Source organism: Felis catus, chromosome A3 (genome assembly GCF_018350175.1).
Source record: "Felis catus isolate Fca126 chromosome A3, F.catus_Fca126_mat1.0, whole genome shotgun sequence".
Classification (NCBI taxonomy): Eukaryota; Metazoa; Chordata; class Mammalia; order Carnivora; family Felidae; genus Felis; species Felis catus.
In genome coordinates, this window is record NC_058370.1 from 113,262,598 (window position 1) to 113,286,721 (window position 24,124).

Here is a 24,124-nt window from a genome sequence, read left to right on the forward strand (position 1 = left end):
CATGTACACATATTCATGTCCACATATTCATGGTCTCCTGTACAGGAGAAGTTTGCCGAAGTGTCAAGTCAATGAATGTCTTCATTTCTTTTTCACGGATATACCTGTCAGCCCCCTAGCAATTAGACTTCCCTAGTTTTTCTTTCCTTTCCCTCTCTCCCTCTCTCTCTCTGAATGATTTGCTGGCCAAATCTAATGGCCCTTCCCTCCTCTCAGCCAATCTGATATCTACTTGCCACTGAATCTCTCTCTTCCTTAACCCACATATCCTCAGCTTAGAGATGATTTGTTTTGTAACCTCAACCCTGAGCTCAGGCTAAAGCACACTCGTGTCCTATCCACACAATAGAAGACACAATGATACATTACACGTATTCAGCTATCTTACCCTTAGATTTTAAGTTTCTTGAGGGCAGGGACTATGTCTACCACATCCTTTATTACTTAAATGATCTAGTGTTTTACAGTGAACAGGCATTAATTCATGTTGCTGTTAACAGACTTTGTTCCTCACATCTGAGCACATTTATCTACTGCTGGCAATGTGATTCTAGAAGAGTCAACAAAAACATCAGTTTCACAGCGACCCCTCACAACTCTGCTCTCCTCACTCTGCTTACAGCATCAGTTGGACTACCATGGCATTTTAGCACCTAAAATCGGTTTTCCCCGATGGATAATCTGGTGGGTGGTTTTGCATGTGTCTGACTTATTTTTGGTACTGACATCACAGGCTCTTCAAAATAAGGGATGCTGAATAGGATAGCCTGATTACCTTATCTGTAGGTTTCTCTTATTATATATACATTTGTAGTATTTTATGCATGATGGACATTTGATAAATGCTTGGCTAATTAACAATTAAGGTCAAAAGTCACAAAGTAAAGTTTAAATACTTTGAGATAGACTTGCAGAATCCAGAAGAAGTTTTTTAATTTATCTGTGTACATGGATATGCTTGTGTGTGTTCTTCTCTTCTAGACTGGGTATTGTAATGTCTTTCCATGTTCAAGAAGGGGAAAATTGGGGACTGTTCTGATAATACTGGTAGATCTCGTTATAGGACCATCACATATTGTCTTTTATAATAGCATCCCAAGAGATATTGGTACTCACTATTCAAAGTTTACATATAGACATGGATAGGATTTGTTTCCTTATAAGAAACAAATTGGCCTTGTAGAGTGTGTATTCTGTTCTTAAATGAAATTCAAATGATCTTTCTTTTCAAAAACTCGAGACACTTGATACTTGTCACAGGTGAAACCATAAATATCTTCAATCTCAGGAAGCATATACTTATTGAGAAGTAAAGTGATTCTGCATGAGGTTCAATGAAATACATATACTTTTACTCTAAGGTCAACCACAGCAAGGTCCAAAATACTATCACTGGTGGGAACAGGATTTATTTCACAAACCTTATCAGTGATATGAGGGGGATGCTACTTATTGCAATCTTGCTGAAAATTCTTGTTCGGTAAAAATTTTTTTAAAAAGGAAAAATGGTGAAAAGCTGACTACACACAAAAACTAAGGTCATTAACATTCCACAGCCTAATACTGGGCTGATATAGTAACATTCTAATTGCTGAAATCCTAGTAGGTAAAATTTACAAATGAATTTAATGGAACTGATTTTCTGCAGTAAGGAATTACACAGAGAGCAAAAATTTTCCTTCCTAATATTAATGCTCAGCCACTGCTCACAAATACCTTTTTTTCAAATTTAGCCCTTTTCCATCCTGTGCTATTGACTTTTCTGACTTAAGCTGAGGTCCCTTGCTTTCTTGCACCATTAAGCAATCATCCAGGTTGTTTCTGAAAGACACACTCACTTCACGGAGGACACTTTTTTCAGGGCAGGTGCCTCTAACTAAAATCACAGTAGGTCACGTAACCACACTCCTACCTTCACACTGGTCTTTTGCTGCTGACAGCTGGTAGCCCTGCCCACAGGTACACTGGAAGGAGCCCTCAGTGTTCTTGCACTGCCCATTTATGCACAGATTCCCCTGCTGACACTCGTCAGTATCTGTAAATATAAACAAGGACAATTTTTTTAAATTAGGTCTCTATCTTATCGAAACTCTGAGACTACAAATCAAGCTATAAGACCACGTCCTAAAGATCAATGTCTAACTACTGTTTTCTTCTAAAAATATATTATTTTTTTTAAATTTTTTAAACGTTTACTTATTTATTTTTGAGAGAGGGCAAACGAGTGAGTGCGCGTCAGAGTGCGTACAGTGGGAGAGGGGCAGAGAGGGAGGGAGACACAAAATCCAAAGCAGGCTCCAGGCTCTGAGCAGTCAGCACAGAGCCCAACACAGGGCTGGAACCCATGAACTGTGAGATCATGACTTGAGCCAAAGTCGGACGCTTAGCCGATTGAGCCACCCAAGCACCCCTAAAAATATCTTATTATTTAAAATGCATCTGAAAGTTTTTGCCAGGAGAATTCCATTTGTTGCAATCCTTCCCCTCAAGTAGTACTAACAATTATCTGTTTCCTGATCAAAGTTGTATTTCTTATCCTGTCATGCGGCATTAATCTTTTGAATTATATCCTGATAGAAGCAAGGTGTCAGATTATCCCATGTTTCCTGAAATAGCTCCCAACACTATTACTGTAATAGGACCTCATGAATTCATTTTTAATTTTTTAAGAGAAATTAACTTTACTAGCAATTTTTGTTTCACTTATTTATAAATAAAAGGCATCACAACACAGTAAGTCCTGACTGCCAACAGAGAAACGAAATAAGCGAGCTGAATTTCATTTGAAGAATTATTTTCTACCTTTCCAAATGCTCTAAGTCTATTAGCTTTAGGAGGGGTCGACAGCAAAGAACAGCCTACACCATATTTTCTTTCAGCACATTCAATTAAATACTTGAGATGTCAGCTTAAGATCTTAAGACCAACAACAGCTCGTGTAGCCTGTTGGATCTCATGTAACGTCTGACAACATTTTTAGTGCCTTGGACTCTTTCTGACTTTCTCAAAGAAGATGACAAATTAAGCATTCCCATGTGAAGATGTCTGCAGCGAAAATATACCGTCCATTCTAAGCACTGTCCAAGCAGACATCTTACATAAGTTACTCATTTATGTTGGGAATACTGTCAGAAGTAATTCATTTTAAGTAATGACACACACATTTGGAACAACTTGAGGTAATCCAGTTATCTTGAATAAGGTGATCTTTGGGTCTTTAAGATGACCAAGGGGGAACCCCTTTTTCTTTTCTGATGAGGCACAAAATTCCTATGACAAAAGAACGCTTTCTAATAAAATAGGCATGCAGGACAAAAGTCTTCTCTCTCTTGTGCCAAAAGATAAATAGAAAGTATCATTTTCACCAAGCATGATTTCTTTAAGGGGCTTTTTAAACATATTATTATGACAAATCCAGCCCAGAGTTAAAACAGAGACTATCCCTAGGTATTTATAAATTTAAGACATACAGTGCTTAAATGTATAAAGAGATAACAAAGACACAGATACACAAAAGATATAAAGAAACAAATACTGATTTAATATACTAGATGATATGCTTACAACCTGAAAAAAAGTTTTCAGGACCTTTAGCGACATGAAAACAAAGTTAATATTTAGCACTAAGGTGAAATTGGCAGTTGTTGCAATATTGGAAAAGGGACAGATTTTTCATTTTTTTAATATTTATTTATTTTGAGAGACAGAGTGAAAGAGAAAGAGAGAGAGCAAGAGAGCACAAGCAGGGGAGGGGCAGAGAGAGAGGCAGTGACACAGAATCCGAAGCAGGCTCCAGGCTCTGAGCTGTCAGCACAGAGCCCGATGTGGGGCTCGAACCCACAAACCATGAGATCATGACCTGAGCCGAAGTCAGACACTTAACCAACTGAGCCACCCAGGCGCCCCGGAAAAAGGATAGATTTAAGATCTGGGAAGAATTTACATCTTTGAGCTGATGTAGTTTGGGAAAGACTATGAAATTATTAGAGGAAAAAGGATGTTATGCGATTTATTATTATAAAAAGGGTAGGCTTTGACTGGGAGTAAGGAAAATAATTAGTCCATATGCAGGTTTCCAGAGCAGAAGATGGGGATCTTGCCTGATCCTATTCCAGACCATAATGCAAAGGAAAACTGGAATAGGGGCCAAGGTTAAATGCCACGTGGAGAGAATAGCCCGTTCACACCTCCAACCTTTGATTATGTGTTGCTTTCTCTTCCTCCTAAGTTCTTCTCCCCTCCATATTCAAAATTTTCAGACCAAGGGTGAACAGCAGCACCTCCGTGAAGCTTTCCCAGAAGTGTGCACACAGGATTAGCCACAGACTTCTTGGCTTTAACAGAGCCTTGTACACACCTTTAATGTGGTGCATAACAACGTCAACTACATGTCACTCTCTGTCCCGACATAATCTCCTTCTCCCCATATAAGCTCTGTTTCTGTATTATCACACGCAATCCTCACATCACCTGAGTAAGTACCATTATTGTTGCCTTTTTGCAGATGAGTAAGGAAGGCTTAGCAAATTAAGAAAACTTATCCAAGCCCACACAGCTTCTGAGTGACTGAATGAGGGTTTGATACACTACAATCCTCCTTTTTAAACTAAGCTCCAGACTTCATTTGGATTTCACAGGGTTTTTTTTTTTTTTTTTTTTAATACATCACTGATAATGTTAACTTCATCATGTGGTCCTCTATCTATTATAGTAGTAGGTTTGCGTCTTTTCCAGCCAATAAAAGTGCTTTGAGGGGCGCCTGGGTGGCGCAGTTGGTTAAGCGTCCGACTTCAGCCAGGTCACGATCTCGCGGTCCGTGAGTTCGAGCCCCGCGTCGTGCTCTGGGCTGATGGCTCAGAGCCTGGAGCCTGTTTCCGATTCTGTGTCTCCCTCTCTCTCTGCCCCTCCCCCGTTCATGCTCTGTCTCTTTCTGTCCGAAAAATAAATAAACGTTGAAAAAAAAAATTAAAAAAAAAAAGTGCTTTGAGAGATTAAAACCTCTCAGCATCTGCATTTGAACACAGTGCCTGGAACATGCGGGTTCCTTGATATACCCGGAAGGAAAGAAGGGAAGGATGAAGAGAAGCTTTTGCAGCAGCCCAGGAGAGCGCCACACAGAGCGGAAAATGAGTGTTTCTATGGCTGCCATCAGCCGATGGTGGGAATTCTGGGGCGCTGGGAAGCCTTACTAGAGCGGGGCAGGATCATCTGGGATGACAGCAGCCAAGCGTAAGAAAGTGGTAACGAGCCATTCACCCAACATGTGTCTCCTTGGAGCGTTATCCCTCTAAAAAACCCAATCCCCGAATTTTAGAGATGATAGGAGATCTGGAAATCCAAGTTTAAATTTTTTTTTCAACGTTTTTTTATTTATTTTTGGGACAGAGAGAGACAGAGCATGAACGGGGGAGGGGCAGAGAGAGAGGGAGACACAGAATCGGAAACAGGCTCCAGGCTCCGAGCCATCAGCCCAGAGCCTGACGCGGGGCTCGAACTCACGGACCGCGAGATCGTGACCTGGCTGAAGTCGGACGCTTAACCGACTGCGCCACCCAGGCGCCCCTGGAAATCCAAGTTTAATGTATCCAAGGGTGCAGAGCAAATCACCAGAAGAACTTGGTAGGAAGACTGTGGACATGGGCCAGCAGGAAAAGGACCTGGAGGGAAGGGAGATGAGGCCCCCCTACATGCTCCACTGGGAGTGACTGGTGTTCCCCTGCATGTAAGGGGTCAGCTACCCAATCCAGAGGTCTGGGAATCTGCTCCTGCCAGCGGAGAGGCTACTATTCTTACAAGAGAGTAAGATACCTGTTTACTACTACCTACCATAGTGAGAAGTTAATCCCCACCCCACATCCTTCACTCTCAGTGAGACACTTCAGAAAGAAGAAAAACTTCACGAATTTCTTCCTTTCCTCCCCTTGAAAGAGCATGCTTGTAGGTATAAAGCAGAAGCAGAAGGAAACCATCCACAGATTTGACCACAGAAAAAAAATTAAACTTAAAAAAAGAATTATGCAGAGGAAATTAGAGAAACTTTGGACAAATTACAACAATATGCCATAAAAAAGTGTATTTGTAATACAAAGACACAGGTACGTAGATTTACACACGTGCTTTATATAAAGTGTTCATATATGGTGATTTAAAAACCTGATAAATAGGAACAGATAGTAACATAAATTTACACAAGAAAACAATCTGCAAAATACATGTTGCAATATGAAATAAATGTTGTAATAATTAGAAGTCTCCAGGAAATTAACAGAAATAAGCATATATAATAAATACTCAATCTTTTAGAATTAAAAAATATATTTTTAAAATTAGAAATTAGGGGCGCCTGGGTGGCGCAGTCGGTTAAGCGTCCGACTTCAGCCAGGTCACGATCTCGCGGTCCGTGAGTTCGAGCCCCGCGTCAGGCTCTGGGCTGATGGCTCAGAGCCTGGAGCCTGTTTCCGATTCTGTGTCTCTCTCTCTCTCTGCCCCTCCCCCGTTCATGCTCTGTCTCTCTCTGTCCCAAAAATAAATAAACGTTGAAAAAAAAAAATTTTTAAAAAAAATTAGAAATTAGCATTCTATCAAAATAATAAAAAACATTAAAGATGTTTTATCCAATTATTCCACATTTATAAATAAATAAATGATCTTTTTTTTTTTTTTACATAATGAGAAGGTGGAAAAAAAATTATGGTTGTTCAACACACAAGCAGCAAGAAAGTGCTGAAATAGTAACACACTGCACTATTAAGCAGCTTTTAAAAATAATGTCTGTAAAGTTATTAATAATATATAAAATGCTCATGATGTATACACTATTAAGTGACAAAACTTACAAAATTGCACATTAAAAATAAAGTGATAGAAAATATCTGTGAGATAGGACTATGCATGAATGAGACTGAGAAAATTTTTGTTTTACTTTTCTCTTTGCTCGATTTTCTACAATGAAGGTTTTCAATAGCAATTTTGTTGAGATATAATTCACCACCACATAATTCATCTAAAGTGTACAATTCAATGGTTTTTAGTATATTCACAGAAATGTGCAACTATAGTTTTTATAACCACAAGAAATGAAAAATTGACCTGTGGCTTATAGATGCTCTCTAAAACTAAGCTGTTTTCCTTTATCTAAGTACATATGGTCTGTATGTAACCACAGTGAGGAGTCACTTTCAAAGATACCAACAAAAATGTGCTCCAAGTAGCTCACTTAAAATACATGACAGGCAGCGTAATTCCTTTTTTTTTTTGGTTCCCTTTTCTCAGCTAGTTACTCGAACAGATTCTTAAATGCAGTTCAAATAAAAGTAAGAAATTCTATCAGAGTATTTACCTTTACAGTGCTTGTGGTCTGGGGTTGGGCTGTAGCCCTTGTGGCATGAACACATATAGGAGCCTTCGAGGTTCGAGCAAGTACCATTTGTGCAGATCTGTGGGTCCAGACACTCATCCACATCTGAAGAATGTTGCATAAGGGGGGGAAAAAAAACACAAAGAGAGAAAAAAAGAAATAAAACATAAATAAAGTTGAATTTGGCTAAAAATAGAAATAGTCCATCTTCAAAGGACAGATTCTTTAAGACAAGCTTTCAAATTAGCCCAAAGGAGGAAAGGCAGCTCCGGTGTGAACAACATGTGGGATAGTTCCACGCCTTAATTTACTTTCTGCAAAGTAACTCAAAAAAGGAACTGAAGAGGGGCGCCTGGGTGGCTCAGTCGGTTGAGCATCCGACTTCGGCTCAGGTCATGATCTCACAGTCCGTGAGTTCGGGCCCCGCGTCAGGCTCTGTGCTGACAGCTCAGAGCCTGGAGCCTGTTTCAGATTCTGTGTCTCCCTCTCTCTGACCCTCCCCCGTTCATGCTCTGTCTCTCTCTCAAAAATAAGTAAATATTAAAAAAATTTTAAAAAAAAGGAACTGAAGATGTCTATGAATGAATTCAGCGAAAGCCTGCTGTACAGGGGAGGGAAGAAGAGAGGGAGGTTCTAGAGCAGCACCCTCTACAAAATGAAATATTCCAAAGAATCAAAGATGTATCAAGGTCTAGTAAGGGAACTGATGAGTTCGGCAGGAAGGGAGGGTTCACTGAAGAAAGGATAGGACTCATCACCTAGAGAAACCACAGGAGCTGTTAACAGAAAGGAGGAAAAAACCTCTGATACAATTTTCAAAGATGGCATTGAATCAGTATTATAAAAATCAATCTAGAGGACCAACAAGCCTACTGGGCAATTTGAAGGTAGGGTACAGACTGCAGAGGCAGATAAAATAATGGCTAATCTTTACCAAACACTTACTGCACAAAAGCACTAAAGGCTTTATGCTTATTTAATCCTCACAAAAGCCATCCAAGCTAACCATTTCACTGACAAAAGAATCAAGTCTCAGAGAAATTCAAACAGACTGCCCAAGGCCACATGGTTAGAAACTGGGGACTCATATTTGAATCCAGTTAGCCTGACTCCAAAGACCATCCTTTTAACCTGTTTCTAAAGTTTTTTTTTTTTTTTTTATTTTGAGAGAGAGAGTGAACAAGCGAGCGTGTGCACATGAGCCACCAAGTGGGGGGTGGGGCAGAGGAAAAAGGAAGAGAGAGAAAATCCCAAGCAGGCTCTGCACCATCAGTGCAGGGCCCGATGTGGGGCTCAAACTCACAAACCATGAGATCATGACCCAAACCAAAGTTGGACGCTTATCTGACTGAGCCACTCAGGTGTCCCTTAACCTGTTTCTATTAACACAAGTTAAGTGTAGTGCTAGAAACCACTGAAGAATTAGGAGTATGTTTGTTTTTATTGTTTGCTAACATAGCATTTATATAGAAAACAATCATCTAAGTGTTCACTGATTTCATTCAGCATTCATTAATCTCCTACTAGAATATTGTTATTTCATAAAGAAAAACTTGAGTTCTATGTCGCATTTGAGCACCTCTGGTAAGTCCACCGTAAATCCCAGTAAGAAGACACACAGTGTAGCATGGACAACCAAAACCTTAAGGGGAACAATTTAAACTACTTAAGTGCTAAAATTACACACCACATCATGATTTAGGCTTAATTTTACAGCGGTCAATAACGCACAGCATCTTAATCCAAGGCAGACAAACAATAAGAAGGGAAATGCTCTTGATTCCATCCATTGCATTTGGCAATGCTCACCCTGAGAGCAGTAAAGCTTTCCACCCTCTTAAAAGGCAGAGTCACAAACACATTAACACAGATCTCGTTCTAATTCAGCATTTCACAGTTCAGACTGCATTTGTTCGCATGACATTCCATTGAAACTGGGTTACGGCTTTCCGACAATGATATCGAGAAACAGAGTACAGTGAAACCTTGGATTGCAAGTAACTCGTTCTGTGAGCGTTCTGCAAGACAAGCAAACATTTCTAGCACAACTTAACTCGATAAAATGAATGAGGTCTTGCAATATGAGTAGGACGTGATGCTGAATGTTACATGATCATGACTGAGCTACTGTTTCTTGAAATTTGCTTTGATATACTTTGGTATGCTTTGGATTACAAGCATGTTTCTGGAATGAATCGTGCGCGCAAATCAAGGTTTTACTGTATTATCAAAATAAGGCAAAAGCGTGTGAGCAACCAAGCACACAGGCATACGTCTCGCATGCAAACAGAGAACAGCCGGCGAATTAGCACTGTGTGAGTACTCTACCTGGCCTTCACAAAATCACTTACTACTACTGAACTGACCCTACTCTATGACAACAAAAATAGCACTTCCAAACTGTCTCATTGTCCATCTTTTCCTTGGTTGTTGGAGTCCACTTTTATGAACACTGAATACAAACAACTCGAAAGAAGAAGCCAAACATTGGAGCCAAAGTAAATAATGGGACAGAAGGAGCCTAGACAGTAGGCATGTAAATTCCAGACAGTAACGTTAAAATGTCCCATCGAGGATCTGGATTGGCTTCAAAAATGTTAACAAGTTGAAAAATGTATGGACTGTTCTCTTTAATTATTCATGCATCAGAAAATGTGACTTACAGGACTGCAGAATATAACAACAAAATCAGTTTCTAAGACCATTATTTTCTCTAGTCAAAGCAAATTAAGAGTGCAGATTATCGTTGATGAAATACTTATAAAATACTTGCAACTTATAAGATACTTGAATCAGTAGTACTGCACTGCATAATTAAGAGTTAAGACAGTTGAACTTAAAAGTCCTCATCACAAGAAAAACAAAGTTTTAATGTCATAACTATAAATGGTGATGGACTTTCACTAGAATTATGATCATTTTGTTATATACACAAATACTAAATCCTTATGTTGTATACCTGAAATGAATCTAATGTTATAGATTATACCTCAATTTAAAAAAAAGAATCTCCATAGAGTAGGAAGGTGTGGCCTCACTTGATGGATATAAAAGGAGTGAAATAAAGTCACCATTTTATCTTTTGCCCACACCCCTCTTAAACTGCAGACCCCCACAACCTCGTTGGTCAGTCTCCTGACACTTCCACTTGATATGTCACAGGCACCTCTGAGTGTTCAGAGCCAAACCTGACCTTCCCCATGTTTTCTTTATGCTGCCTTCCACGTCAATACATTATGCCACTATCCAAATGCCCAAGTCAAAAACTGGAAGTCATCCTATCTAGATTCCTTATTCTCTCTCTTTCCCCACATTCAATTTATTACCAGTCTTATCAATTCTACCTTCCAAATATCTCTCAAATACCCCTGCTTTATTTCTTTCTTACTACCATCATTTTCTCTCACATGGGTTACCATCACAGTCTGTTTCTCTACTTGGAGTCTTGCCCTCTCCAATCCACTATCCAGCAGGTAGCCAGAGTGACCTAAAATACAAATATGATCAATGGTGTTGCTCCTGGGACGCCTGGGTGGCTCATTCGGTTAAGCATCTGACTCTTGATTTTGGCTCAGGTCATGATCTCATAGTTCACTGTCAGCACAGAGCCTCCTTGGGATTCTCTCTCTCCCTCTCACTGCCCCTCTCCTGCTCACGCTATCTCTCTGCCTCTCTCAAAATAAACCTTTTTAAAAAATGGTGTTGCAGGGCGCCTGGGTGGCTCAGTCGGTTAGGCGTCCGACTTCGGCTCAGGTCACGATCTCATGGCATGGGAGTTCGAGCCCCGCGTCGGGCTCTGTGCTGACTGCTCAGAGCCTGGATCCTGTTTCAGATTCTGTGTCTCCCTCTCTCTCTGACCCTCCCCCATTCATGCTCTGTCTCTGTCTCAAAAATAAATAAACGTTAAAAAAAAATTAAAAAAAAAAATTGTGTTGCTCCTTTAAAAACTGTCATTGGTTTCCAGTGTTCTTCCATTCAGTCAAGGACACAAACTTGTGGGGCCCTGAGTGTTATTGACAGAAAGCCTGCCACCTGCCCCCCCAGTTCTTACCTTGAACCTTCTAGAAGATCAATGCTATGAGAAACAAGGTAGTCCCTATTCAGTCCACCATCCAAGATCCACACCCCCTAATCCCTGCTACAGAGAGAGATGGTTAGGCCTTTCGTTTCTAAATTAGAGTTCAAGGGGCACTTGGGGGGCTCAGTCGGTTAAGTGTATGACTTTGGCTCACGTCATCATCTCACAGCTTGTGAGTTCAAGCGCCACATCGGGCTCTGTGCTAACAGCTCAGAACCTGGAGCCTGCTTCGGATTCTGTGTCTCCCTCTCTCTCTGCCCCTCCCCTGCTCACACTCTATGTCTCTCAATAATAAATAAACATTAAAAAAAAATTTTTTTAATTAGAGTTCAAAACTCATCTTACTCTGAGATTAGGGTCATGGTTTTGTAGAAGTCACATTACCAAATTCTTATGAGGCATATACATAATAAGCTTAAAAGGGAAACATCATGAAAAGTATGGTGTCTGTAGAAAAATGTCTTCTGATCTCCCCAAGTACAATTTACCAATGGGCTTTTGGGACATAATTTGACATTTTCTATTCAATGAATTAATTAAAACTCCCATAGTAAGGGAATTACCAGGGGTTTATTGTGGTCAGCACGTCATGGATATGATCATTCAAAAGTTTATGGATCCATCCCAGTATACTATCACCCAGTCCAAATTCATCATTCTCATCTACAATACCCTGAGAGACTGTAACAGAGGCCTGTTGAAAACTAAATATGCCATGCCTACAGGATTTCATGATCTGCTCCTCTGAGAAGACCATCAGAAGAGGCAGTCAGAATAGCCACGCATGATTTGTCCTTAGTGAGCCCTGGCTGATTCTTACGATCATCTTTTTCTTTTAAAATGTTTCACTTTATCATTTGCATCCTGCAGCCTACAGTTCTTTGTCAAGGTTAAGATGAAGTTCAGTGGTCATTAGTTCCTGAACTGCACCTTCTTTCTTCTTTGGGGGGGAAGTGAGGACATTAATCTCTTTCCAGATCTCTGGCAACTTTCCATTCTCCACAATTTGACAAAGACAACTTTCCACTGGCCAGCAAACCCACCTGCAAAGCCTCTCATTGCCTTTGGATGTAATTCCTCTGGGTCAGGAACCCTTTTGAAATTTCCCTTCCTCATGTCCTGGGAACACACCAGGCAGCCTAAAGCCCCTCTCTGGGAAGCCTAACCTCTGGAGGTATAGAGGGTATTCAGTGGCTGACCTCACACAAGTCAGTCCAAGGCTGTGGTGCCACTTTCTACTTCACCTATCAGCTCCTTGAGGCTGGTCAGAGTTGATTCCAGAGCAAGAGTGCACCTGCATTACTTCCTGTACTTTCCAGGAAATGAATCTCTCAACACTGCAAGCCAGTCATTTTTCAGAGGCCATTCAGTCTCGTTTAATTCCTTAGTGGTCAACACAAATTTCAATGAATGAGCATCATTTGATAAGGGAAGTAAACATATTCCATCACTATGGCTACCTGAAAGTATGAGATTATTCCCTACCCCAACCATGATATTAATTCGGTTATCCGTCAACTATTCGTTATACACAGTCTTTTATAGTAAAGACAATGGCAGAGCATATTTGACAGAAAAGCAAGCATGGCAAAGTAAGATACAGAAGCCAGTTAGGCGAGTGTTTTGAACAACCTGCACTCGAGGTACAGTAAATCCTCAGGATCTCAGACGCCCTCTGTCAAGTCTGACCAAGACATGCAGTAGCACCGCAGCCTACAAAAATATGTTACACATCCCCCCAAGACTCATCACTGCTGTTTAGGACTGGAAAAGAGCCAATGCTATATACATCCCAGATAAAGAGACAAAGATGATCTCAGAAAACCAATCCATTAATCGTACCGAATCACTGCTTTCCTACTTCACCTTTCCAAAAGAATATTTTGTCTTTCAGCAAAACTCAATTGGGGCTATCCGTGGTGCAGGCTGCCATCTTAGAGTCAAGAATCCCTGAGCCATTATTATTGCTGCTTGCAAGGGAGGATTCGCACCCACATGGATCTCTCCTTTCTATGAACTTTTTTGTCTTCCTCGTTACCTTCATATTGTTTTGTTCTCTAATTTTCCTGGGTAAAGAGGAGAGAGATATGAGGTAGTGTATAGAATAGAACACTAGTTTGGGAAATAAAAGACCTGGGATCATGTTCTAGATCTGCCATTTATTACCTATAACCTTAGGCAAGCCCATTACCCTCTCTGGGAATCAATTTCTATATGTGTACTACAGGGAAGACTACCCTGAGGACCAAAAACAAAAACAAACAAACAAAAAAAACACAACGAAGTCAAAGCCCTTTGTAACAATGTAAGAGAAGTTTGTTGTTATTATAATAATTAGTCTCCCCACACAGGCATGTTTCCTGCCTTCAAAAGTAGTTTCTTGTTTGCTTTCTCTTTTCTTTTTAAATGAGAAAGAGAGACAAAGTGTGAGCAGGGGAGGAACAGAGAGAGGAAAACCAAGAATCTGAAGCAGGCTCAAGGCTCTGAGCTGTCAGCACAGAGCCCAATGTGGGGCTCAAACTCTCAAGCTGTCAGATCATGACCTGAGCTGAAGTTGGACGCTTAACCCACTGAGCCACCCAGGCGCCTCTCTTGTTTGCATTTTTAATTTAGGTATAATTGACACAACATTGTGTAAGTTTAAGCGATGATTTGATATACTTATATATTGCAAGATACTAACAATGTTAGCTAAGACCTCTATTATGTCCCATAATTATTTCCTTGTTTTGTGAACATAATCATCATCTAACCTCTTAGCAGCTTTGAAGTTTATAACACAGCATTGTTGACTATAATCACTGTAACACAGCACTGTTGTAATCATCAGTAACCTATGCAATAGATCCCCAGGGCTTACCTACCTGCCAGTTCCAAGCTTCCATCCTTAAACAACATCTCCCCAATTCTACTAGCTCCCATCCCCTGAGAAGCACCGTTCTATTCTGTATTTTTTTTTTTTTTTGCTCGTTTACAACTCCAAATCTTCTTTGGAATTAAGCACATAATTAGGTGTTCGATAATAACGTAGTGACTAATTAGAAGACTTCTTTAGCATACAGTGGGATTAGGGATTAGGCTGGTGTTTGCACATTTAATAATATCTGCAAAAGGTGGATGTTCAGTTCTGTTGCCATCTTATACAAAATAAATAAATGTAGGATGAAAGTCTCCAATTTCATATAAGTCTATGAATATTCATGTATTCCATAAAGGTTAACGATTCCTCAAAATCTGAAAATAAATCCTAGTGTGAAAAGAACTCCTAGAACAAGGAGCTTTCCACGTTTACCGTGTAAGTTCTCTGCACCTGGTTTTCGTTAAGACTAAGGCTAACCCGTTGTCAAGTGGATCAAATAACACGGAGTTCTTCAAATGCCTAGGACCCATTACATTTAGAAAACGTAAATCGGAGTCACAGAGTCACCATTAACTTAATTATGGTTTGACAGAGAAGGATTACTATGATAAAAATCTCAGAAATTTGTGTTCCCAGGTCACATGGTTTTTCACAGACTCAATTCTAAAGTAAGACAATAAAGTACACTCGGTGCTGCCTGCATACAACCACCAGGTGATAGATGCCGTATCTTATGAAGGTGAGCAAAGAAAGTGAAGTAGAAGAATGGAAATGGCAGTATTGCAGAAGGCGAAACATTTGTTAGGGATGATCAGTGATCCTACAGAAAAGCATGAGGATTCTTAAGCAATATACCCCAGCTAAACAAAAATGTCCAGAAGTTGAAATGAAACTCTAAGATTAAGATTACTTAGATTCATAAACGAAGGCTCCAATGACACAGGGAGAGGGAAGAACTACAGGAAATGAGCTTATGAAAAGCCAAGGATAGTTACACACAGAAACTTGACATAGAATTTATTGGATAGGTATCAGTTATTACTGCCCTTCTTATATTTCAGGATTAAGGAGGTAAACGGGAGGATAACAGAGTTGGGGGAAGAAGGGTTATAACATTTATTGGGTTCTACATTGTGTCACATGCCTTTCTACATGCTTTATATTGCTTATTTAATTTTGACAGTAAATCCAATGAAGAAGAGTATCTCAATACCCATTTTAAAGCTATTGAAACCAAGCTTCAGAGAGGTCATATAGCTCAAAATCTGTCTAAGTTCAAGGAAATATGATCTTTACAGAAGAGTTGCCGAATGTACCTTTACACAATTAAATACCAGAGAATCTCCTTTGAAGGATGGCTCTAGTAGGGTTTGAATCAGGCCTGTTCTTCATGAGTGAAGAGAAACCTGTTAATTGACTACCTGACAGGCTGGCTTCCCTCAAGAAAGGTCCTGGTTGAAGCAGCCAGTTGGAACTCGCCAGAACCCAGGGTGAAGAAATAATCATTAGAGGCGGGGATCAAGTGGGCAACAACTCCAGGCTGAACGTGAGGTCCAAGGAATACAATGTTGAATGATGAAAGTGGCTTTCAAGAGAGGACTGAAATCCACAACTTGAAAGAAGCTACATTAACAGAGGAGCCAACAAAAGTTGCCAAAAAGCACCAAGGGATAGATATTTTGAAAGTGGACAATAAACAACTGAGAATGAAGGATCATGTGCCCTGAACTCAACACTAGGAAACAGCATGGTCTTCCAGACAACACCTGCTAACATCTGACCTGTTTTGGCCCTAGATGATTTCTGCTCTAATTCATAAATCAAGGAGAAGCATCAATCAGTGAGCCAGCTTACATGGCAGGAATACAAGGCCATTAATGGTTTCAGCAAGTTCACTGTTAAGTCAGGAAAAGAAGGAGAAAGTCTAACTGGCATCAAATCCCTGCAGAATATGAGTCAAAATAGCAATTCTCAATTCCTAATGAATCCATGTAACAGGAAAAAGAGCCAAATCAATATACAGATCAACAGGCTTTAGAAAAAAACATAAGCATAATGCCACACGATAGTAGTATTACATGTGACCCTGTACAACTTTAATTGTAATAATTTAAAAACATTCAGTCAGCGGGAGCAGAGTGGTAGAAAAAGGAGGACATGACGACTTATGGAACAGAGAACCCTGAGACATAGGGATTATCTTCTCTACAGATGGCAACTAACAAATACCAAGTGTAAGACTTTCCTTCAAATGGTGAGATTTGGAATAATTTTAAGTCTTTAATGTTCTCATACATTTAAAATTGGGGGAAAACAGTCTCATCAATGCACCCTAAATGATCTGGACTAAAATGATATTAAAAAGCCACACACCCATCACAAATAACCAACAGAGAAAAAAAACAAATAGTTAGAAAGGAACACTGTATAAATAACTTATCATTTGATGTCTTCTCTGACCACCATAGAATCTGACACTCTCTGTATCCCTAAGGCAGTTTTATTTTATTTTTTTCTCCTTCATGGCACTGAAAACACATCTGACATACCACATACTTTACTTGCTGACTTGTTTATCTGCAAACACAATGTAAGCTCTAGAGTACACATGCAAAGAAGGGAAGGCATTTTTTTTTATTTTCCCTTAATCTCCAGGGTCCTGAAAACTGCCTGGCTCTTGGTAGGCACTCAACTGTTAAATTGAAAATAAATAGATAATCCAATTGTTGTCGATTAGCTCAACTCAATGATCAGCTTAAGTAATGACTGCACCTTTGAAAAGTATTTTAGAGTACCAGAAGTATAAAGGTGAGAACTAAAATGTAGGAGCCATCGCTGGGTATTCATTAGCGTTGTCAGAGCTGAGCGCAGAAGAATCTCATTAATTCATTGGTTCAGTAAGAATAGAAAGGCATGTTGCGACATCGACTTTTTGTCACACTCAACTTTTTAACGTGTGAAAGCTCTACTGCCATAAAAAATTAACACGGATCCGTTTTGGTATAATCTGCAAAAGCCCTCCTGAGAATCTAAGAAAAGCTCTAAGTCCAGCTCTGAACAACAAATGGAACTGAAACATCATCATGGAGGAGAAGCCTGATCTGTAGATAAAGGCAGAAGGAAACAAAGTACACAGTCTACTTGTCACAGGAATTGCATGACCTTAGCAATGCAAAACCGAAAAGTAGTGCTTGGAACAAGTGGCTAAGTGTATGACTTTGGGTGACTGACATGGTGACCTAGGATTTCTGCTTAGTATTCCACTAAGTCTGGTTGGCAAAGTCAAGTTACTTTTAAATGAGATGCTGTGTTTCTGTCATTAAACCGGAGCAAAGTGGTCATGATTAGATTGACTGCACACATCCAGGTATGAGAACTCATTTCTTATGGTTGCCCAATCTAGATAAACGCATTTGTATTGAAGAACGATCACTTGCCAATTTGGTCAGTCATATTTCATTAGCAAGTTCATGCATCAGGGCTGTGTTTATACCACTATGATGAATTTTAGTTATTGAAGGTAAAATTCAGGCTCTGCTCTTGGATTATAATATGCCTCAGTATGTGAAAATGAGAACACAAATGGAATCCTGACAGGCAAGTATGAAATTTATGCCAAACGGGAAAATTAAAACCAAACATAATGTTCTGACCAGCACCGATCACATCAACAAATGCAGATCAAATAAGCAATTAATGAACCCAAATCTTCCCTTCTCCCAAAGATCAACATCTCAATTCCAACGACAGAAGGAGATGGCCATGTACAGAGGCGTAGCTTATGCAACCTGGTGATGAGTCCAAAGCTTTGAAATTGGGACTCTTTCTGCCGAGCCTACTCATCCTGTCTGCTCTGCAACACCTAAACATCTTCCCAGAGGTGTACGAGTAAAGATGAGCACCTTAAGTAAGACTGAGAGGGTCCATCTAGCGTGTTCTGCCTCCTCATCCTGTGGCCAATCTTCCCTTGTTCTCTGTCTAGCCCTTCAGCTAGTGACTGAAAGGTGAACCTGACTGCTTCCTCCTTCCACAAGCTGCACAGGCTGTTTCCTCTGTCCAAACTTATCTCCGTCCCCTCCCCTTCCTCAGTGTAACCTCGATCAGGAATTTTCCCAGAGGCAACTCGTTCTATCGCACACTCTTAGAGCAGCAGAGAACCCTACTTCCCAGCACTGTCTTATTGGTGCCTTTGCATTTACTTATGAGATACTTATGAGTCTTCCTCGCCAGACAGTCCCATGAGGAAGGCACTTTTTTTGTCCCTCAACGTATCCCAGCACACAGCACAACCCTGGGTATATACAGTAAGCTCTTCAGCCTTTGTGGAAGAAGGAAGGAAGGTATGAAGAAATGAGAAGTTTAACACACATGGTCAGAGTCTGGCATTGAGTGTAAAAGAGCTCAGCTTCTAAGGAAAATATTAGAGACAGAGAGAGACAGAAACACAGAGGAAAACCATTAAGGAGGAAAGCTAAGTGGAGCACAGCTAAAGAGACTGAAAGCAAATTTGACGCTTCTCTTCCTCAGTGCCTAATGTTGGTATGAAGTATTTAGTAAAGACTTCAGTGAATACACGTCAGAGACAAGCCATCAAGATTTCTCTTCTGCTCCATGTTTGTGCTGTATGCTTCCAAATTCTATTAGTATGTGGTAAGCGGCCTCTTCTTAGGCCTTTTCTCTCTTTTTTAGCCTGTTGCCTCCACCTCTCCCTCCCTGTGGTGATTACTGTTTTATTTGGTCCTGGTTATCACATCAAAGACCATAATTTGCTTCACTCAGAATTATTTCTCCCAGGTAAAATCTCCCATTCTTCCTACCAACTTGTTTTCCCATTTTCTCCATGGTTAAAAGTGACTTTGAACTTTTCTCAGAAGTTTTCTCAGAATGACACAACTTTGTCATATTCCAGTTTTTCTCTTTTTTTCCATTTTGAACGAGGGATCACTTGGCATTACATCACTCTGTCAGAAAATGCACTAGGCAGAAAAAACAAGACTTTGATAAGAACACTCTAGTACCTACCAAGACATTGCCCATTCCAGCCTCGGAACCCTTCTGTGCAGGGAACACACTGGTAAGATCCAGGAGAATTCACGCACTGCTCATCTGGACAAGTGCTTGGAGTTAAACATTCATCAATATCTGAAAAATTGGAAAAGTAGGTTACAAGCATTTATCAGAATATGGAAGCAAACATTCACTTTTCTGATGAAGCCGGGGGGGAAAAAGGTATGTTGTATCTACATTTTGGTGGAGAAAACTATAACTAGGTAAGTCAAACACCTGTGCCTACACTTAACCACCACAACAATAATGCAAGGCCAGGTAGACCTTGAGTAAAATATTTACACACATCCAAAGGAAAAACTTGGCCCCAGTTTTCCAACTGGCAGGGTTAGACCTCTCCATTGCTGGGAGCTGGCAGCTTCTTGGGGGCCATTTTCTGAACACCAAACCTTTGAAGGAATACTGCAGCTTGCCAGAAAGAAATATAATAAACAGGCATGAGAGTGACAAAGCCACATATCCACCTGGCCAGAGGTTCTCTCTGCAGACAATGGATGCTCTAGGGAAATCCTTGCTTTGGCTTCATGGGCCTAAGAACACCCAAGGTTTGAATAATTTAAAACCTTTCACAGGCTGTGAACTCCTTGGAGGTGGAAACAGAACATTAGGAGAAAATGAACTCATCAAATATTTGCCAGACTTTCCAAAAAACATGGTGATATGATCGTATGCTAATATTTTCTAATAAAAATATACCTTATTATTCACATTCACAGCTAACTGGAGTTATTCATCACTGTTCTTTTCAATGTGAGGAGAAAAACAACACCTTAAATATGCTTGGGGCTGTGGCGGACGTAACTACTACAGAGGCTCTAGGCATTTTGAAGAATGGTAGAACAACAGAAGGGGGAAGCAGGATACAGGAAATGGTTCAGGAGTTTAACAAGAGTGGGAACACCTTGGATACCAGCCCCACTTGAAATGATCATTTTTTTCTGGGATTGGAGTCTGAATTCAAATGAGTGTATTTACTGTCTAAGTGTTCCAATATAAGATACATATAGGACCTCCAATCATATGCAAAATATAAAGACAATTTTCAGGACATAAGCAAAAAGTGAAAGAAATATATAACGGATACATTCATCCATTCTGGGAAATTCTCAAAAATTATCTCTCATTATTACCAGACAAGTGTGAAAATACGCTTCAAGTAAAAAAGATGCTCAAAGGAAAAATGTTGAAGATGTTATTAATAGAATAAGCACCAAGTCAGTGTGGTAATTTTTTTTTCCTATCAGCGAAAAATCCTTGCCAACAGACAATGACACATAGTGGTGTGTGTGTGTGTGTGTGTGTGTGTGTGTGTGTGTGTGTGTGTGTTTTAGGTCAGATGTTCTGGGACTTCTTGTTCTACAGAAAGATGACGCCTGCCAGTTTCATTTTCCAAACAGCATTACATTCTTCTCTGGAAGGATTTTTTTTTTTAAATAGAACTACAACTGTTAAGTCAGAGAAGGTTTTAAGGAAGGCTGGCCCAATAAATAAGATGCAACGCCGAAGCAAGACAAGACAACATCCCTGCATTTCCGGCCACTCTCACCTCTGTCTGCTCGTTCCCTCATCTATAAATTAGGGACTACCTGCCTGCTAATACTTCAGCAGGACAAAGTAAGGACGCATGAGATAATGTCTGTGAACTACAATAGACTCCTTGGAGACTGGGGCTGTTTGAAAGCAACTTTGTTAGTGGCAGCTGAGAAAATCTTTGGTGAGCCAGGAGCCTGGGGACCTTTGGTTCTGGTCCATGACGAAATTAGAAAACAGCCATGTTATTTGGCTCCTTCTTCTTTTCAAGCCATTTCATGGGGATAGAATTATGTATTATTTACTCAGGGAACCCTGGTAGTATTTCTGTGAAATAATTTCCATACACCAAATATTACTGAACAGTCTCCATCGGTTTCCTGTTTACGTACAGCATTTTCAAATTTCTACTCCTTCCCACTTTCCATCCTTGCACCATAGTTACTACTTAAATGCCTCAACTCCCCATCCTGAAACTGTAAGTATGACTTAAGAATCAGCATGTGACCTCGATCAGTTAAGTATCTGACTTCAGCTCAGGTCATGATCTCATGGCTCATGGGTTCAAGATCCACGTGGGGCTCTGTGCGACAGCTCAGAGCCTGGAGCCTGCTTTGGATTCTGTGTCTCCCTCTCTCTCTGCTTCTCCCCCACTTGGTCACATGTGCATTCTCTCTCAAAAATAAATAAACATTGAAAAAAATTTTAGAATCGGCATTTGACTTTTTCGGGGAGTGTTGTTTTACACATAAAGGCTTGTCAGGTAAACCACGCCATTTCTTTAAAAGCATTTCCAAAGCTATAGATGTACCAAGAAGGCCCATGCAAAAACAAAGTCATCAGGAAAGGGGGGAGGTTTCTAGAGAATGGTTCTTGAGAACTAATAAGGTGAAAGGCACCACACAAGATACCACAACACGCATTTATTCTCAGGACAGCCCTGAAAGTTAACTTTGTGGCTCCCAAGTTAACAATCCAAAGGGGCCAAGTCGCTGGCTCCAAGCCATAAAGTGACTAAGCGCAGAAGTCAGGAGCTGATGCCACAGTCCTGCCCCCTCCCAAGGGGGCATGCTGCCTCTCCAGGGCAGAGTGAGGGTCCGTCCCCTATAAAAGGAGAGTGGGCACACTTCACCCCTGTTGTCTCACGGCCCTCAGCTGCCAGGGAAGAGACCTTATAGTTCTGTTGTGATCCTAGTTGATCAGAGATTCAGGAATGTAAAATGCTCCCGCGTCTCTCCAGATCAGAATGCAAGGGGCCAGGGGGAGAGGCAGGGACAGACTGCCAAAACACCGAATTAGCTCTCCCTCCAGGACCAGATCATTAGATCCATGTAGAAAACCAATGCAGAGGAGGCAGGGACAGCTGAGGGCAGCCTGCCCCAACTTGTCCGTCCCTCCCTTGGTCTGGAAGTCGAGCCATATTAGAAAATGGGCTGATCTTCAGGCGGCCACAGGCAAAGAACCCCCGTGGAACCAGGACCATCCACATGGCCTGGACCCTCAGAAAAGTGTTCAGAGACCCCTCTTCCCTTCCCCGGTACATATCCATGGCAGCATTCAAGCAGAAGTGCAACATATTTCTTCATGAAAGTAATTATTTAAAAAGCACCATGGTGGTTTCAAAAAGAACCTGTATAACTGGGATACAAACATGAGCAGAAATATTAAATGGTTAAGCATTCTGGCCATACTCTAAAAGCTTCTCAGAACTTTTTTTTTTTTAATATAATACTAGCAAACTCATTGCCGCAATCAATAATAAAGAAATTTTATCTAGCGTGGCTAGAATGCAACCTGGAGTTAGTCAGAGGGAGCTTTGGTAACAGAAGGGTTTGTAACCAAGTCCCAGAACACACGTAAGACAAGCTGCAAAAAAGGAATGTAATAGGGCAAGAAGGGTGGAAACTAAAAATCAACAGCGGGTAAATCTGCACCATGTTCCCAGATGAATGATCCAGACGCTGTAATTAAGTCTGGGCTTACGCTACGATGCTCCGCAATCAATTGTTCTACAGCGATTCAAACTACCAGGGAAGGCAGATGCTGAGGTGGACAAGGGGAGAGCGAAGATGGAAGACAATGGAAAACAATCCAAAGTCCCTGAAGCGAGGCCAAGAGGCTGTGACTGCAGAAGGCAGGAAGAGCTTCGATGAGCTGATATCATGCACAGGCTGGTGGAGGAAAGTCCCAGGTGTGGACCCAGCCCTGCATTTCACCATCATGTGTGCTCCACACTTCAAGGTGGCACTGACTCACCCTCACAACGGCCGCCCCGGGTCATGCGGTACCCGCTGTCGCAGTATTCACACCGGAAGGCCCCCACGGTATTGATGCAGTGTCCTTCCCCACACACATCTGGCCTCAGGCACTCGTCAACATCTATACGAAGCAGAAAACACGGTCGAGTTTTATTTCTCCAAACAGAATTTCAAACCTCTCCCATCTCCCAGGTCAGTTTGAAGTCCAGAATCAAACAACCGATTCCCACTACCATCCCTTTGATTTGTTTGACGTGTTTCAAAATTGAGTGGTTTTGATTTATGTGGGACCCAACACATTTAACATCTTGGGTCTCTGCACACACTTGACACTCTTCATTCTGTAGCGTTGGAGAAAAAAACTTCCATATTTATATCCTCCAGTATCTAGCAGATGACTATGTCATAAAAGGTGTTCAGTAATAAATTCTGGGTTGACAGAATAAGCAGTTAAGATTGATGGGATCTTAGGGGAGCTAACAACCCAGATCTGGGAATTTATGCATCAGGAAGAGCACAGCCATTACCTATGCAGTTAGGACCCTCCTCACTGGCCATAAATCCTGCTGGGCAAATACACAAGAAACTTCCCTCGGTGTTTTCACAGCGTCCCTGGGAACAGAGCTGTTGGACCTGAGAGCATTCATCAATATCTGTTAACAAAAATACAGATAAAAGTATCAGTGTCGTGTAGCATGAAATTCTCAGTCTCCCTGTTCATAAAATACCAGCACACTATTCCCTGAGCACCACATCCTTATAACCGAGGAGACTAGGAAAGGGAGACATAATCATACGCCTCAGATACTTCAAGGATGGTTACTGGGAACAGGGAATACACTTATGGTATATTGTTTGAAAAGCTAAAACTACAACCTTCACATTGGTGTTTGTGAGAGACAGATTTAGGTCAACACAGAAGGACCCCTCTGATACATGGAATCATCTAAGCACTGAAATTCATGTGCAACTCC

General features: G+C 40.8%; 1 protein-coding gene across 9 annotated transcripts in view; it reads right to left on the reverse strand.

Annotated features, from left to right (window-relative positions):
- The window catches only part of LTBP1 (latent transforming growth factor beta binding protein 1), a 402,670-nt gene that overhangs the window by 89,032 nt on the left and 289,514 nt on the right, over positions 1 to 24,124 (reverse strand). For all 9 annotated transcript variants that reach the window (XM_023251973.2, XM_023251970.2, XM_023251968.2 and 6 more), the window contains 5 exons: positions 23,678 to 23,803; positions 23,149 to 23,271; positions 19,318 to 19,437; positions 7,340 to 7,462; positions 1,913 to 2,035 (listed from right to left, as the gene is read on the reverse strand). In XM_023251973.2, coding sequence (XP_023107741.2) covers positions 1,913 to 2,035; positions 7,340 to 7,462; positions 19,318 to 19,437; positions 23,149 to 23,271; positions 23,678 to 23,803 — 615 coding nt within the window. The remainder of the gene's footprint in view (positions 1 to 1,912; positions 2,036 to 7,339; positions 7,463 to 19,317; positions 19,438 to 23,148; positions 23,272 to 23,677; positions 23,804 to 24,124) is intronic.